This window comes from Phaenicophaeus curvirostris, chromosome 10, assembly GCF_032191515.1.
Source record: "Phaenicophaeus curvirostris isolate KB17595 chromosome 10, BPBGC_Pcur_1.0, whole genome shotgun sequence".
In the NCBI taxonomy this organism is placed as follows: domain Eukaryota; kingdom Metazoa; phylum Chordata; class Aves; order Cuculiformes; family Cuculidae; genus Phaenicophaeus; species Phaenicophaeus curvirostris.
In genome coordinates, this window is record NC_091401.1 from 14,858,247 (window position 1) to 14,876,266 (window position 18,020).

At 41.5% G+C, this 18,020-nt stretch overlaps 1 protein-coding gene across 7 annotated transcripts in view; it reads left to right on the forward strand.

The window, feature by feature from the left end:
* Nucleotides 1-18,020, forward strand: part of LOC138724681 (glypican-5-like) — a 480,713-nt gene that overhangs the window by 243,394 nt on the left and 219,299 nt on the right. For all 7 annotated transcript variants that reach the window (XM_069864872.1, XM_069864870.1, XM_069864871.1 and 4 more), the window contains one exon: nucleotides 17,273-17,393. In XM_069864872.1, the coding sequence (XP_069720973.1) occupies nucleotides 17,273-17,393 (121 nt within the window). The remainder of the gene's footprint in view (nucleotides 1-17,272; nucleotides 17,394-18,020) is intronic.

Here is an 18,020-nt window from a genome sequence, read left to right on the forward strand (position 1 = left end):
TCAGACTTGTCACGGGTTCCAGCCACTCTGCCCAAGTTTCTAATTCAATTGAAATGGCATATGAGTTATGAAGCTTTAACTGATCTAGTTGAAGGTGTTCTAGCTCACTGCAAGGGGGGTTGGATTAAATGACCTTCATGGTCCCTTCTAATCCAAACCGTTCTATGATTCTTTATGTGAAACAAGTGAAGTAAGCAGGATGTATTGGGTTGCTTTCAGTTGTTTTCTTAAACTATTTGTTTCCTTTTCAGTCTTTTTTCTCCTTTGATTGATTCCTATTGTTTGTTGAAGGGGAAGAGGAGAACAAGACTTCTTTTGCCCTTCTAAGACCTCCACGTGCTAAGCGAAGCAATAAACTGGTGTGAAAATTCTCACTGGCTCCTCAGCAAGACTGTCCTGCAACCACCTCTTCATGTACCTCTTGTGCCCAGGGCTGGTCTGGTCATTGGAGGGGTGTGTTGTACCGGCTCGGGTTTTTAGTTGGAACATTCAGCAGAGACTCTGAACTGCAGCTGGGAGCAGTCTGTCTGCGTGTGGCCATCCTCGCAGGCTAATTTGTGGTGAAGGTGGGAACGATACTTCTCCAAAACACAGTACCGACCTCCCTGCTTGGCTCCTCATCAGCCTGCCCTTTAAGCCATGAGTCTGCATTATACCATACGCAGAAGCTGTAAGATGATGTTCATGTCCACCAGTAGCTTTTGCCTGATGACTATACTAATGGATTTTATGTATCTCTCTAACTGCTTACTAAAAAGTTCCTACTGCGAATAGTATGTGTCTCCAGCTTTAAGTCCATAAGTAGTGCCCACTGGTTTGTGCAGATCCAAGCACAATTGTTTTCATGACTGTGGTTTAAGGTTTCCAGTCTGCAGTTCTATATCTTACTTTTTCAAGTGGATCATATATTGCTCTGTTCAAGATGAAAACTATTAAACATTGATTAAATGGGTTTTTTTCCCCATGCAATTTGCTGTCTTTTTACCATTTGCCACAGGGAGACCTGTCATTAGAGTTTCAGAGATGCTTTTGAGAAACAGATTAGAGATCATTATTGCTGAGCATAACTGTCTACATGGAGGCTATTAATTTTTGATAATATATACTCTTATGCCAAGACAAGATCCAAACAGGAGCTTGTAAGTGTATGTAAAACTATACAGACATGTTGAAATATCCTGCACACTTCATGAATTAATGGCCTTTTTTAGTTTAGACACTAAAACAAAAAATCCGGGGAAATAATTTACTCTGGGACAAATTAATCTCTGTTTTTTTCAGTTAGTTTTTGCTAGGGTAAAAAGAGGTGATTCATCTGAAATGCTCCTGGGCTAAGCTCAGCATGATGCAGCTGCCTCTCGGGCCAGTGCATCCAACAGTGTCCACTCCCCAGCTGCTGTGCGATGATGTGTGTAGTTGTGTGCCCCTGGGCACTGCAGTGGAGGTAAGGAATGCCTGTGGCTTCTGTGCCCCGCTGCCTGCCTTTTGGTTCCTGGCTCTGGGCTTGATCTAGAAAGCTGCAATGATCCTGGGAAAGCTCAAGGAAAGGTATACAAGTTCTTCCCTCTGCCTGTGCTGGGCTGTTGGAAACATGACCAGGAGTGGTAAGATTGGTTCTGACTTGTTAAAGGAAAGAGAGTACTGGGTCTGCACCTGTTCAGGGAGTGGTGTGGGACTTCATCCTTTCTTTGTTCAGGAGCCGGGGCATGTGGCAGGAGGCACAGACAGACTGCAAAAGTCCCTGGGTTCCTGTGTGTCCTTTACCTTTGTGAAGAGTCTCTCTTCATTGTGAAGAGTCATAATACAAGCTTGTCTCTGCCAGCAGACCAGAAAAATAAGTGTCTGAGATGACTGTCCTTGCTGTCAGGTCCTGCCGCTCCATGTCCCTCTGCAGGAGCTGGGGGTTGGGCTAGTGCCACCTTGCCCATAGTACTCAAGTGGGACATCTTCCCATGGGCCAGACCCCCTGGTGCCACAACCCAGTACCATCTCCATCACCTCCTTCTAATCAGCCCTGGCCCTTTATACTTGCCCTATAAAGAGACTCAGTACACTGAAGGGGATAGATTTTTTTTTCCCCTGCTAAAAGGTGCCACCCACACTGACAGTCAGTCCAGAACTTCCCAAGCAAGAATGTGCTCTCTGATGTTGCTTGCAATCATCCACAAGGAAGTGTTTGCATGAGCTGTTGAATAACCCATGAGCACTGCGAACACTCAGATGTTGAAGAATTCAAGCCTATGACCTCAAAACAAAGAGTTTTCCAGCACTAGTGCCCTTGTGCTGTTCTTGCCATCTCACTCAAAAGAGAAATTCAGAATCCAACAGTGTCAGCTGTACAAACTTGCAAAGATTTTTTGCATACTGAAAACCAACTCTAATATTTGTTTGTGGGCTGTATTTTATGAGTAATTCCCATTCCATTTGCCATCAGAATCACAGCAGTACCAGCCCAACCTGCCCCTTTGTAGAGTTCTTCAGGGTACCACGAAGATGAATGATGCTATAGACAGCTGAAGCCTATTCAGATTCTATTGTGATTGCTAAAATGTCACATTTTTTTTTTTTTTAAATATCATTACATCATTTATTCTTCTATTATTTGTTTTTTCCTTCATCCTTGCCATTAATCATCATCATATTTTTAGCACATGGATAACAAGTGGTGCTTTGTAGCTGAGCTGTGCCACAACAAACTGCCAGCTATTCACTCATTCCTCTTGTCTTGTGTTCAAAATGACTTTGGTTCTCTGTGTTCTTCAATATTGTAGGCATGTTAAAAGGGGGGGGGGAAAGTCTTCCTGTCTTTTTTTTTTTTTTTTTGCTGATTTTAACAGGAAAATAGAGTCAGTCCTTTTGTCATATTTTTCCTGGTACTTGTAGGCCTTTCCTTATGGCTGAGCACAGGCAGATACATATTTCCCATGCTCAGTGGTGTCAGCTCCAGCACGTGTGGCGTGCAAACACTCTGCATATCAGGAAAGGCTTGAAAGAACACACAGGTCATGGCAGCTGTTGCACTTGAGGAAAGATCTCTCTGCTTGGCCCATGGCAACCACTTGAAATGATCAGCTCCTTTTTTAACTGAGGGTGGCCACAGTTAAGTTCTGAAGTACTTTGTGTTGCACCTTACATTCACAGAAAAAATGGTATGCTGCTTGATATGTCCCGACCTCCTTGCCTGACTGAGAAATGCTTAGGCCACATGATGAAATGCTCATGCATGTTCTCTGGGGAGCATTCATTAAAAGGCAGTTTTCCTAAGTCCTCCGGAGTACAAGTGAGGTTTCATCTTTCCTTAGCTGTGCCAGGCTTGCTCATGGTTATGTCCTGACCACATTCAAGTGTCTCCTTGGCATTGTTCTGGGAGCACAATAATGGAAACTGCACCTTGCTCCTTCCAAGGTGGCAAGACAGCCAAAAAGAAAGTCCTAGTGAACCTTTGCAGCTAGAGGCAAATATTCCAGAAATGTAATTGTTGACAGGCCAAAAAGGATCAGTGTGCCAGGTTCAGTACCAGGATCCAGGGTTGTGGAAGAGACATCTGTGACCCTTGGATTTTAAAGAGCAGGGTATTTACAGCAGGGCAAAACAGTTTCACTGTCCTTATTTTTGTTCTTCAGTTTGTCTTCTGCAAAGTATTTTATGGTGTATGTATTTGTGTTTAAATGTTATTTCCCCTAACAATTTGGTCTTTAATGTAGTTAATCCTGCAGTGAATTTGTGTTGAATTTGTGTTGCTGTTTGTGTCTGTAGTGACAGAGTATAAAATCACAAACTCAGGAGTGTGACCTTACCACAAAACCAAGAGAGAGAAAAGCTAAATTGTGGAAGGGAACAGTTTTAATTGATCATAAATCTTCAACAGTGTCAGAAGAACTGAACAATGTAGGGCAAAGAAACTGATTTTTGTATAAATATTCTCTTTTTCAAATTTGTGATGATGGGAAAATCTTTCTACATTTGACCTCTCTTCTAGTGCAGTTATTTTTGTGAGAAGTACCAGACACTCAAGCAAGGGAAACAATGGTTTGCATTTAATGACAAAACCATGAATTGAGGCATCTTGGTTTCCCACGTTACTATTGAGCTCTTCAGCCTTGACCTGGGTGAACAGTTCTATGGGATGTAGACATTTTAATCTCTATAACTAGGCTATACGTGCTTGCTGCTGACACTAGCACTTTTGGCAGTGCTTTCAAGAGTAATGAAAACTGATTTTTGCTAGATACTGAACTACTGCCTTAGACATGTGGTTAGATATAAGCTAGTAACAAATTAAAACTCCAGCCTGCCTGAACTGTTTCCAGACCATGAAGCTGGCACTGAAAAATTCAGTGTTAAAACGCACTCCTGTAGGACTAGCATGGCAGATGCTTTCGTGTATCTGCAAGGAATTCTAGGAATAAGGGTGCCTACAGGGTAACAGTAATTAACCTTAGCCTGAATCCGTGCCCATAGCTGTCAGCCAGTGGCAGCAGAATGTGCTGAGTGCATTTCGGCTGTTGGCGTTTCACCATTAGGGGAACAATAAATGTGGATTACTCTGATCTATGCCAATTAGGCAGTTGCAGAAAAAAGGAGTTGGATGAAATCTATAAACCTTCTGGTGAGCTGAACAGGTAGCTCATAGTGTCTGCAATAAAGTACTGCTTCCTCTATGAGAAATAAAACTGGTGCTTTGGAATGATGAATTCAGCTGTCCAGCTGGTGGAAAAGGGTAAGCAAAAGGGAAGGAGTTCAAGAACTCTGAGTCAGGAGATTTGGAAGTCTTAGTGTCTGATCTCTTTCTATACAGCATTAAGGCCTCCTATCTGCTTTTTACTTATGTAAAATTTAGCATCACCATCACACGTATAAAGTTATTAACATGGAAATAGGATTAGATTGGAACTGTGTACCCCACACTTCTGCAGCCAAGAAGGGTCAATAACTCTTCCATCTGTGGGAAAGGATAAAACACTTGCTATAAGATATTAAGACCTGAGCACAAGTGAAAGCCCTGGAGCAGATAAGAATTACCTTGAATAGCTCTGCACAAATACATTGGAAAAACTGTAAGGGAACAAAATCGAATGTGTGTGCATTACTGCATGTTTAGAATACATAATGGTCAAAGACATCCCTAAGGAGCCAAAATAGCCAGAAGTGGCAGGGGTTCAGAAAGCGGAGATATCAATTGCACTATTCCTGAATCTGGAAGAAAGGATGAACCCGGACTACCTAACTGCCTCCTTCAGCTGAGGTGGGAAGGAATGCTGTATCTGACCTACTCCCTGTGTCCACTAAATACTAGCTAAGTGCAACTTTCCATTACAGTGCACCAGCTTGGGCAGTGATTGATGGCTTTTTCAACATTGCCATATGCAGGCATTGAGGAAGGACTGAAAGTAGATAGTGAGTCACCTTAAAGAGTAGCCTGAGAAGATGTTTTAAACTGACAAAGGAGAGCAGGATTTAGAATGGAGTAAGAAAATTGGGGTTGCAATGGCATAATCAGGAGGGTAGATGAAGGAGCGTGGAGATGATCATGGGAATTTGCAGTTGTGGAAAGCATTAAAAGTGGAGACAAGAAACTTGAAATTGTTGGAGCAGCAGTGATATTTGACAACAGTCATGCTGCACTATTGGAATCAACAGTAGTTTTGATTGTGGGCATAATAGATGCACCCAGGGCTGTCTCCTTAGGAGCTGTAGGCTGCAATGAGAATGGCAGGGAGCGCCGAAGCCAGAGGGCTTAAGCCAAGATTGTTGGGTGGCAGAGTTCAGTCCCTGAGCTGAGTTCAGACAGAGCTGCAGCTCATGTATTCATTATTGTCAGCTATTCATTAATCTCCCATGTGTGTGTCTAAGTGTAGTTGGAGAAACAGGCTTCTGAGGAAAGCTGGAATTTTGACCTCTTAGCATTAATGTATTTTTGCTATGTTTTGTTCTGCTTGGCTTTAAATGAGCCATGAGCAAGGTCTTCTCCCTCTGACATACATCAAATACCACACAAATTAGGACACTCTCCGTTTTGCTTCATAAGAATTTCTGTGCTGGGATCATAGAGTATCCTTTTGTATACCCGTAGTCATCTGTCAAGCCTATTTTTTAAGTCTCCACAACCAGGGTTTCCAGAAGGGGAATTGGATTCTTGCTACCTTGGCCTGCCAAAAGTTCTATCAGCCAAATACTGTGAGCCCTTGCTTGATATTTGTTCTCACTCCAGTGCTGTGAAGTTTTTTGCTAGTCTGCTTTTATTTTTTCATCGAAGATTTCAAGTCCACTCCTCTCTTAAGACTATATATTTTTTTTCTGCTCAGTCAATCCTATTTGCCATTAGTGCCTTCCATCTGTCAGGTTAAAAAAGCTAGGCAGTCATATGTTTCCATTTGTTTTCCATAACCCTCGGAACATGGTACAATCTACCAGTCTCCGGGAGGTGCAGAATCAGATTCTCCACTAGGATTTAGCTTGACTCTGTTCTCTTGTTTATACTTAAAGAATGCTCTCCCCCAGCCTAGGAGTTACTGAGGAAAAGGTGTTTCAGATTAGCTTTACTTTTTCCCCTACGAATGGCACAGAATCACAGAATCACCGAATGACCTGAGTTGGAAGGGACCCACAAGGATCATCAAGTCAAAGTCCTACCCTTACATAAGACAACCCTAAAATTCACACCATGTGTCTGAGTGCATTGTCCAAAAGATTCTGGAATATTGTCAGGCTTGGTACCGTGACTGCTTCTCTGGGGAGCTGTTCCGTGCTCCACCACCCTCTGAGTGAAGAACCTTTTCCTAATATCCAACTTAAACCTCTCCTGGAACATCTTTCTGCCATTCCCTTGGGTCCTATCAATGGTCACCAGAGAGAAAAGATCAGTGCCTGCTCCTCCTCTTTCCCTTGTGAGGAAGCATTAAACCGCTGTGAGGTCCCTCCTCAGTCTCCAGGCTGAACAAAGTGATTTCAGCTGCTCCTCATATGACTTCCCCTATAAACCCTTCACCAACTTTGTGGCCTCCTCTAGGCACTCTCCTGTAGCTTTAGATACCTTTTATACTGTGGTGCCCAAAACTGCACCCACTACTCAAGGTGGGGCCACACCAGTGTGGAGTAGAGCAGGACAAGCGCCTCCCTCGACCAGCTGGCAATGCTGTGCTGGATGCACCCCAGGACACAGTTGGGCCTCTTAAAGAGGATCTCTGCCAAACCCTGCTATTGACTGGTCACCAGCCCGTTCACTATGACCCTTTGAGCCCAACCTATCAGCCACAGATGTTACTCTGATAGCATATGCTGTTTATTTATTGTTCTGTTTTCTGTTCTGTTTCTCAAATTAATTTAACAGGGGGTGGTCTTTATGCTGTCAGTTCCCAGTTAAGCTAACAGCTTTTGGATTTTTATAATTTTCATTGCTCATTCTATTCATTTTGATAGGTACAAAGGTATCATTTCCATGTCCTGTAGAGTTTATTCCACTTTAAACTGAAGAGCTTTCCTATCTGATGTTATTGCAGGCAAATACTTTCCTTCCCTCAACATAATAAAGACTGTCCAATTAAATTCTACAAATTTCTTTGGTGCTTTCAGTGTGCCTTCAAGGTATTATTAACTTATCATATACTTAGGGAAAGAACGTAGGCAGTTTCATCTTCCATCTGTAATAACTTCTTTGCAACACTTTTCAAGCATTTTACAAGTATCCTTCAACACTCGAGTCAGTACATTTTCAGTGCAATTCTGAACTCATAAACAAATCTGTTTTGATGGTAAGATCTTTTACATGTATGGTCCTTCACTGAGTTGCTTTTGTCTACGTGGTTGTGAGATGGAATCATCCAGTCACTCGAAGCCCTCCAACGACTTGTTTGGGTACCTGAAGTGTTAAAAATTGAGACTGTGGGAGTCTTTTCTAGGCCTATAAAAGTGGAGAAAGACCATTATAAATGCTGTTTGACTTAGTGATTTTTTTAATTATGCCATTATCCCATTAACACACTGTCTTTGTGTCATCGTTTCCCATAATTATTAATAATTTGTGAAACCTCCACTGAAGCCCGTTACATTTCTAGCAGTGATGGTATTCGCATGATGTCAATTCTGCTTCACAAAACCTTAAGGGAAGCTGAATTCATTATGTACTAGACTTGAGCTTTCACGTAGTCTGCAGGCAGTTATTTAATTACTTCAAAAGGAACCCTTTGCATAGGTATTTTTAAACATATTAAGCTTTTGTTTGGAGATTACTTTTCCAGTTTTGCTCAGCTGATCATTTAGAATGCATCACATTTTTTTTCTTTGTGCACAAAGGGGATGATCAGGCCAACTGAATAAATGTAACAATCATGAAGTCTTCCAAGATTTGATTCTACAAAGCACTTACACGCTGAATATTCAAACTGGATAGATGAAAAGAAATCAAATTCAAAGACAAAAACCAAAGTCTGCAAACTTTGGCATTTTTTCCCCTAATGGCTGCTGGTTATCTAACAGTATCAAGATATCTTTCTTATTTTTATTCTTTAAAAAAAAAAAACAAAAACAAAAAACCAAACAAACCAAAAAACAAACTGGTTATTTTGGCAGCTTAGTGAAAGAGCATTGAGGTCCTGAAGAACAGTACTGGTCATGGAAAGATCATTCCTTTCTTTGAGACCTCCCAGCCAAGGTGTTCAATGACCATATCCAGGCTTGCTAAGATGTCACAGAAATCATAAAAAGTATAATACAGGGCATTTCTCTGAGTACTGCTATGGTGAGAATTGCTTGGAGATGAAGCACAATCTGCCTATTTTTCAGTTTTAACAGCAGGGATTGGAAGGAGGTGGTGGGGGACTCACTGGCTGCTGGTCTCATCATGTGGAACAGCCGTGGGACCGCTGAGTCAAAGGAGAATCCTGTGACAGCTGCCTCTTCCTCCTGGCGAAACATGTTTAAGCATCAACAACACTTCAGGAAAATGGCATTTGCTTTGCTTCCTTGGAGTTACTTACTGAGTGACAAGGAATTATGATAACCAGGAAAGGGATATACAGTTGCCATACATTGTGCTTATTCTTTCCATTTGGCAAAGAAGTAGGCAGAAGGGTTGATCAGATCAAATTTGATAATTTATTTCTAATTCTGCAGCCATATAGGGTTTGTTGTTACTACCCTACTGGTTGGTGCACACTTCTGTGTTCCTTGAGTTGGGAGAAAATTATTTGTTGCAGAGTCCTGTGGGTCAGTGTCACACACACCAAAGGCTGCATCTACAAACTACAAGGGAGATGTCCAAAAATAATTAATTTGGAGACACAACAGACTGGTGTACATCGGCAGTGGATTCACATAATTGAATTTCAGGCAAACCATTCCAGCCCAAGGGTCAAATTATAAATAAATATAAGACAAAACACCATTTGGTGAACCATGCCTAATGTAATGAAATTAATTGTTCACTGGATCTCAAGGCCTGTTAAGTAGCTTATCCAAATTTCTCATTGTTTCTTACTAAATGACACATTCAAAGTTCTTCCCTTCCTTCTCACCCTCTAACTCTTTAAACTCTGAGTCATTTAGTGGTGGTCTGCTCTGATAGTGTGTTGAGTATTTTCCTGAAATAAACAGGCTACTTCAGAATTGTTTTAGCAAATTAGAGTCTGCGGTCACTTACTTTCAAACATACGGACCTAAAAAGACATAATTTTAATTCATTGTAGTTATTATTTGCATACTGCTATCTACTTCTGGATAGTTTTACAGGGAACATATATCTCTAGGATTGTTTTCTGTTTAAGAAGTTATACATGAAGATGAAAAAAGCAGATGTGGATGTGACAAGATCTATGATTCTATGATTCTATGATTTTGTTGGTTATAAAATTAGTGGCTTACTCTCTTAAATCTTCTCTCTTCACTGGCTTCTAGCAGGCTGCTGGGCTGCCACTGATTTTTAGAAAGCTGAGAAAACTTTTTTTAGGTGGTCCAGTCTCCAGGTTTTCAATGTCTTTTCCTGTTGGGGAGGAAAGAGGTTGTTTTTCATAGGATCATAGAATGGTTTGGGTTGGAAGGGACTTTAAAGATCACCCAGCTCCAACCCCCTGCCATAGACAGGGACATCTCCCACTAGACAAGGCTGCTCAAGGCCCCATCCAACCTGGTCTTGAGCACCTCCATGGGTAACTTCTCTGGGCAACCTGTTCCAGTGCCTCACTACCCTCATTGTGAACAATTTCTTCCTAATATCTAATCTAAATCTTCCCCCTTCCAATTTAAAGCCATTCCTTCTTGTTCTATCACCCCACTGTTCTTTACCACCTTGGTCCCTGTTTTGTTGTCCATTGACAGAAAAGGGTGAGGAGAGTGATTGTTAGTGAAGACTGAGGTAAAGAAATTGTTGAGTACCTCAGCCTTCTCCTTATCTGTCCATTTTCATTCATCAGTTGTGGTATGCTCCCTTTTCTGATTGATGTACCTGTAGAAGCCCTTATTGTTAACATATGCTTCCTCTGCCAAGTTCAGCTCCAGCTGTGCCTTGGCCTTCCTGACCTCATCCCTACAACAATCGGACAGCATTCCTTTGCTCTTCCCAGGCTATCCGTCCCTGCTTGCACTGCCTGTGCCCTTTTGTTCTTGAGTTTGACCAGCAGGTCTTGACTCAGCCACACTGGTCTCTTCCCTTCTTTGCCTGATTTCCTACATCTGGGGACTGAGTGCTCTTGTGCTTTATGGAAAGCATCCTTAAATATTTTCCAGCTCTGTTCTGCTTCCTTGTCTGTGAGGACCATATCCCGGGGGTCCTACTGACTGACTTGTTGAAGAGCTGGAAGTCTGCTTTTCTGAAATTTAGGGTCCTGACTACACTCCTCGCCTGTCCCATATCCCTCAGAACCTTGAACTCCAACAGTCTGTGATCACTGAAGCCCAGGCTGCCTCCGATCTTTTTGTCACTGATGAGCTCACTTGCATTGGTGACCCTCAGGTTCAGTATTACATCCCTTCGGAAGGGGGGGGCCTATTGCCTGGTTCAAAAAAGTTATCTTCAATGCACTCTAGGAGTCCCCTGGATTGTCTACAGGTTATCCTGCTACTTTTCCAGCATACATCAGGGTGGTTGAAGACCCCTAGATGGATGAGAGCTTGTAAGCGTGAAGCCTCCTGTAGCTGGAGGAAGAAGGTGCTGTCAGTAGGCTCTCCTTCATCAGGTGGCCTGTAGTACATTTGTACAGAGAATAGGACAGTCACATTTTTTTAATGCCAAATAATAAACAGTTAAATGTGACTTATAAACCAACAGATTCTCAGTAACAACGAGTTTGAGTTTGCCAGTGTGTCTCAGGAAGTTGTGGCTGGTTCAGCCCCTGTTGATCAGAATGGAATTATTCAACCAGTATCAACAAAAAAGGTAAAAAAATGCATGACAGGTTACAAAAGAAAATTCTGGTTCAAAATTGTAGTCTTGATGACCTCTAGGATTTAATTAGATTTTTTTCAAATGTGCTTAACAAGTTAGAAACATCTCAACTTTTGTAGCCAGCGTGTTTTATTCTCAGTTTAAGGCAGTTCTCAATGCTGTGTGACAAAGCATTTCTTAAAAAGCAGTTTCTGCCAAATAAAGATGTTTATGGCAGTTCCTGGATTCCTCTGAAGAGAATGTGAGGCTTACATTTTCAGATTTGCCTTGTGATGTTAGATGTCCTGTTTCTCACAAAATTAGATAAGAATTTTGATGCCTTGCATGTGACAATTGGGCCAAGTACTCAAGTGGAGAAAAGAGAACTAAATTTAAGAGAAATGCATTCAGATGAAGTTCAGGTGCTGGGTTGCCTATGTTTCCAATACAGATCATTCTGAAATGCTCAGTGTGTGTTACAAAGTGCACAAAGTTCAGTGTGGTGTCTTGCACCATAGCCTCTCTGGTGGGTACACAAGCTGGAGCTGCCTTCGTTCAGGAAAAGAAGAGGCCATTAGCCATGGGATCAGAGCATTGGGCTGCTTAGGAGATACTAGAGGCACAACTCAGGGTAACAGCACTCCAAGGAACATGGAGTAATGGAAATAGCCTCCCAGCTGCAGCTTGGTCACTGATACGTGGAAAAGCTGCCTACAAGAGCTTTACCAGACATTTGTATCCTAACTGGTGTGATCTCCGGCGGGGAGGAGGGAAGGAAGAGGTGTGGAAACAGCCCCCTGTGTTTTGGGGATTTTGTGGTGAAATATCACTGCTGGTTAGATCTATCCCTAATGTGGCTCCTGTAGTTGTTTGCCTGGAATTTGAAGTTATTTCCATTTTATGTGTTGTTTTTGAACTGCTGAACTATCTAAAATGGTATATTTGTTTTTGAGGGAATCCTGTACCTTCATCCCGTTTTTAAATTTAGAGTCAAAAAAGATACATTTCAGAATAGCCTCTAGCTTTATTTTAAAGTAAGTGTTTAGACTCAAGTATCTTAATTTTTCTGTATTTCCATAGAAAATAAAAATATGTGCCTTCAGCTGAGATGCAATGCCATGTGTAAACAGCATTTCAATTTTCATCTTTTATTAAACGTTTGATGACATGTGTTAGCTAAGGTCTGAAATAGTTGCTACTGTTCTTCCAAAATACTGTAAAGCTAGGTTTAGGGGTATTTTTTTTTTTAATTTTAATTTCTGTTTGTGTTTTTTTAAAGTATCATAGCTATCTCAAATGATCTGTGGAATAATATTGGCATGAGGCTTTAGGTCTGGATGAAAATTCTTTCTGCACATGTTGTTTGTTGGGCTCCAATGTAACAGTTACTTTTAGGATTGCTCCGGTGACAGTATTTTAATGCAAATTTCCTGGCCATTCCTGCTGACATTTCTGGTTTTACTATGAATAAAGTACTAAAGCTCTAACTAGAGTTAACAATTCAGTACTACAATATTTCAGTTAAATTGCAGGTTATTAAATAAAGTGAGCCAATTTCTGATCTTACTTAATGTGCATTTTCAGTAATTCAGGATCTGATGTCAACAAAAGAAATAGGTTAGATAGTCCAAAGAAGTGAAGTAATCAGATTTTCTCTCAGGAAATGTATAGTGTTTATTTCAAAGTATTTTAGAATGATACAGAGCCCAGTAGAAGGATTCACACTGTATAGAGTAGCAGTTTGAGTCAGATGGACAGAATGACTTTTTCTAGTACAGGCTGGGTCTTGGCTGTGACGGACTAGAGGGATTTCTTCCTTCTTGCTGGCTGTCCTCTGGTTCTCTGCTCTGTCTCCTTCTCCTCAAGAGCTGTAGCCCGTGTTCTCTGAACTCACTGTATTTTATTTCACCTGAGTCTTTCTGGGTGTGAGTTTATTATAGAAGTGATCTCTCAGTAAGACCACACAGGACAAGTAGAGCTTACAGGTTATTATGGGGAAACCCAAGCATTGGTTTTGTTGTACTCTGCAAGTAAGTTTTTTGCCTTTCTTTACACTGTCCATTTGGCAAATCACATTTATTTCACCACTGCCAAAGATCTGCAGTTGGTTTTGTGAATGACACTAAGCTGGGTGGAAGTTTCGATCTGCTGGAGGGTAGGGAGGTTCTGCAAAGGGATCTGAACAGGCTGGACCACTGGGCAGCGTCCAGTGGCATGAGGTTTAACAAGGCCAAATGCCAGGTTCTGCAGTGCTACAGACTAAGAGAAGTCTGTCTAGAAAGCTGCCTGGAGGAGAAAGACCTGGAGGTGTTGGTTAACAGTCGACTGAACATGAGCCAGCAGTGTGCCCAGGTGGCCAAGAAGGCCAATGGCATCCTGGCTTATATCAGAAACAGCGTGACTAGCAGGTCCAGGGAGGTTATTCTCCCTCTGCACTCGGCACTGGTGAGACCGCTTGTTGAATACTGTGTTCATTTCTGGGCCCCTCACCATAAGAAGGATGTTGAGGCTCTGGAGCGGGTCCAGAGAAGAGCAACAAAGCTGGTGAGGGGGCTGGAGAATAGGCCTTACAAGGAGCGGCTGAGAGAGCTGGGGTTGTTTAGCCTGGAGAAGAGGAGGCTGAGGGGAGACCTTATTGCTCTCTACAACTACCTGAAAGGAGGTTGTAGACAGGAGGGAGCTGGTCTCTTCTCCCAAGTGACAGGGGACAGGATGAGAGGGAATGGCCTCAAGCTCCGCCAGGGGAGATTTAGGCTGGACATTAGGAAAAAATTTTTCACAGAAAGGGTCATTGGGCACTGGAACAGGCTACCCAGGGAGGTGGTTGAGTCACCTTCCCTGGAGATGTTTAAAAATGGGTGGACAAGGTGCTAAGGGTCATGGTTTAGTGTTTGATAGGAATGGTTGGACTCGATGATCCGGTGGGTCTCTCCCAACCTGGTTATTCTATGATTCTATGATTCTGGGCTTTGCCAGTCATGCAGGTCACATTCCAGACACAGGTGGTCAAATTTTATGTGCTGGATACTCACATTAGCAGTTAGATGTTGATGACTGCCATACTGAAGCTATGCTAGACCAAGGAGATTAGAAAATTATGCAGGATTGACACAACATATGCATGCTTTCTCTGACATGTGAAATTTAGGGAATGCATGTTATGAATCTAATTATGAACAACCTGGGCAACAGAAATATCTGTGCATAATTTATGGATATCCCTAGAGCCTTAAAGAGTGAGTCTTTAAAAGTGGATGGAGCTTTAAGGGTATGAGTATACCCTTTCTCTCTGCAAACTGAGCTCATTCATACCAAATGGTCCTATTTTCCTGATAACAATAAAAGAGGACCTGTATTTAGCAACAGCAATATATATGAGTTGACTGAGATTGACTTTCCACATTTTAGGTCCCTTTGAGTGTTCTGGCATTAATGCTGCTGCTGCTGTTCCTGAATTGGTCATGTTTATGCCAACTCTGTGCGGTGCTGTGGGTTTATAATACCACTTAGAAGCGTTTAGTGGAGGCTTGTGATTCAGAGAGAAAAAAACCCAATATCATTTGCCAAAAAAACCCATAAACCAACCAACTCAGAGGGGAAGAAATTTTGCGGGTGTTATCCTGGATTATAATGACATAAGCCTCTAGAGAAATTCCAATAGCTCTAACCAGAGCTTGAATGGAGAACAGTCAAGAGCAATGAAAAAGAAACCCCTTGCTTTTTGCTGCTGTTGATGAGTTTCTGGTCAGACAAAACAATGCATAGAGAATCACTGAATAGACTTGTGGAATCCATGAGCTGGCCTGTTAAATTACATTTCTCCTGTGTTGCAACTAGTTGTTCTCAAAAAGCTGTGTCACTGTCCCTGTACATCTACAGTGCGTAACCATGTGTTTTCACATGGTGAACGATAATGAACATTCAGCAAATAGTCTCATTTGTCAATAAAGGTAAAGCTAAACACACATAGGATGCAGTGGTGTTCCTGTATTGTCCAAATGAATTGGTGTGGATTGATATGCTCTATCCCAGTCTTGACTTCAAAATAATATTTTAGCTGGGTCCTTCCTGGGGACGTCAGTCCAGCTGTCTGAATCTACTTGTAACATCAGAACCTGACCATCATTTTGCAAATGCTGTTGCACCATGTAAGTCTGTACTTCCAGATTAGTTCATACTTGCATGAGTGACACATCAAGAAAAATCAGAACATTGTCTTTAGAAGGCTCAGTGAACAAAAAAATACAAACTCACTGAAAAAGGTTTACCTTAATGTTTGTCCTCTAAATAATATCTGGCTATTAGTGCAAAACATGATTTTTCTCAATTCTTTTTCTAAACAATTTGTTTTTCTTTTTTTTTCCCTGAGAAGTGTAATTATGCAAAGCTGGACCAATCACAGTTCTATTTCTTTTTACCCTACACTTTTCACAGCAGTATACTACAATATGGTTTGCTTTGAATTTGTTGTTTATTCTAAATGAAATTAAGATAGGACAAATATATTTGGAGAGCTAGGTCTCCCCCAACATGTTATGTTGTCTTTCAACAATATAATTTGGGCATTTCTTTCTTCTTTGAAGTGCTGTCCTCAGGTTCAGCACAAACTGACTTATGGTGAAGAATTTGCAGACAGGGGAATATCTGGAATATGTATGTATGCGTGATTGAAGTGAAAGATGTTGCAGGACGCTTCTCTTGACATTTCAGTTCACAGGAGCACTGCTGATTACTACCTGACTTATAAAGATGCCAGCGTGATGTCTTAATGAGGTTAGGTGTGTGAGTCTGAGAGAGATTTGTTTGGGAACAGTGTCTTTTCCAGTTCATCACTGGTCATGCAAACATCCTTGATCCACTTTGTGACAAACGGTTGCCAAACTAATTGGAGTGGTTACATTGAGCTCTCAGAAGCATGACTTGCCAAAAAAAGGTTGCTCTCTGTCTCTCTGGCCCTTGCAGTGTATTGCAGATGGCTTGAACTTGAATCATGCATGAACAGATCAATTCTGTAGCCAATGTGTAGTACTTCGAATACTTCCAGGAAGAACTGGATGCAGCATACGCGTGCTGAAGGCATCATCTCCTCACCTGTAGTAAAGACATGTTCAGAAGTAGAGGCCAGATGTGTACAACCCTGGAATTTTACCCTTGAGAGTACATGTGTGTAACCGGAAACCAATTCAGCCAATTTTGAGGGTGTTCCAGAAAAGACTGGCAGTAAATGTTCAGTCAACAGTCGATGAGTGAAGGTTATTGATAAAAGACAGGACCTTGCAGTGTCAAAACAGCTGCTATTCCTCAAATAACGCGAGACTAGGCTAGGGAGAATTCCTGTACATGGCCCCTGGCCAGTGCGCATGTAACACTGACAAGGCATGGAGAGGAGCACTGGTATAACAGCAGGCATGGCTCTACAGTGTCTCTTGACAGTTTATATATAAACTACTAGTCTTGCAAAAGAAATCTAATCTCTCACTTTGATTAAGAATCTTTTCAAAGTCAGACTGCCATTTCATTGGATTTTACTTCAATCTCATTAAATTTAGTTTCTGTCTTAAATTCCCTTGTTTTCTCTAATTATGAAAGAATGATTTCTTGGAAGTTATCAGCTTTACTGCATGGAAGATATAAGAATGGGAGGCATAAAATTTCAGATAATATGAACTAAAGGAACTTCTATGTGGTTTATGAAATTGTTGTCAATTCATGACTTGAATAGTTTGAAGTTTTAATGCATGATACTGCACACAACCGTGATTTTATTCTGTTTTGGTGTATTTAAAAACATAAATATATATTACAAATTTCTGCTTGCATTTACAAAATATTTGCTTTGTATAAGCCCCCTTTAATAGGATTTTTGATTCTGATGGATATGGTTCCAGTCACTGTTTTCTTTTTTCTCTTTTTCAGTTACACCAGCAGAGTAGTTTCCAATGGACTGAAGGCACAAATTAATAATCCGGAACTGAAAGTCAGAGGATTGGACCCACTCATCAGCAATTTAATTGATAAACTTCAGCACTTCAATCAAGTAAGTAACTTCTAGAGAGAAAAGCTTTTTATTCCTGGGTTCGATAGCAGAGCTGAAGCTAAGATGACTAGGTGGTACTGCTTCTGGTGTTACATTTCGCAGGAACGTGGGCCTGAACCAGCCATGGAGTGGGCCCAGTGTTAAAGGCAACTGAAGATTCTGTTGTGCATTAGAGTTTCTGAACTCTAATGAGGCAAAACTATTTCCCTGGAAGTTGCTCTAGTTCCTGGCTGTTGTTCCATAGTTGTTAGTTAACTGTTCTAGAGTCCAAGGAACACAGAGGAACTCCTGAGCCCCTCCATTCAATTGTTACTGTGATTTTCTGTGGTGTAGGTGTAAACAAATCAAAACACAAAATGGGCCTATAGGGGTGTGATAACTGAACGGTACAGAATATTGAAGTCAGGACAGAAGGAGCTCCAGGATTAATTCATCACATACCTTTGAAAGCATTTCCTTGACAGGCCTTCTTCTCAAACTCCTGAGCCCAAGAGGAAGGATAACCTACCAATGAGTTTGTCAGAGGCAGGATCTAGCTATGTCTGCCTCCCTCGTCTCTTTTGAGTTCCCTCAGATGCACTTGCAGTCCTGGTGCATCCGCTGCCTCTTGAAATTGAATACATGGTT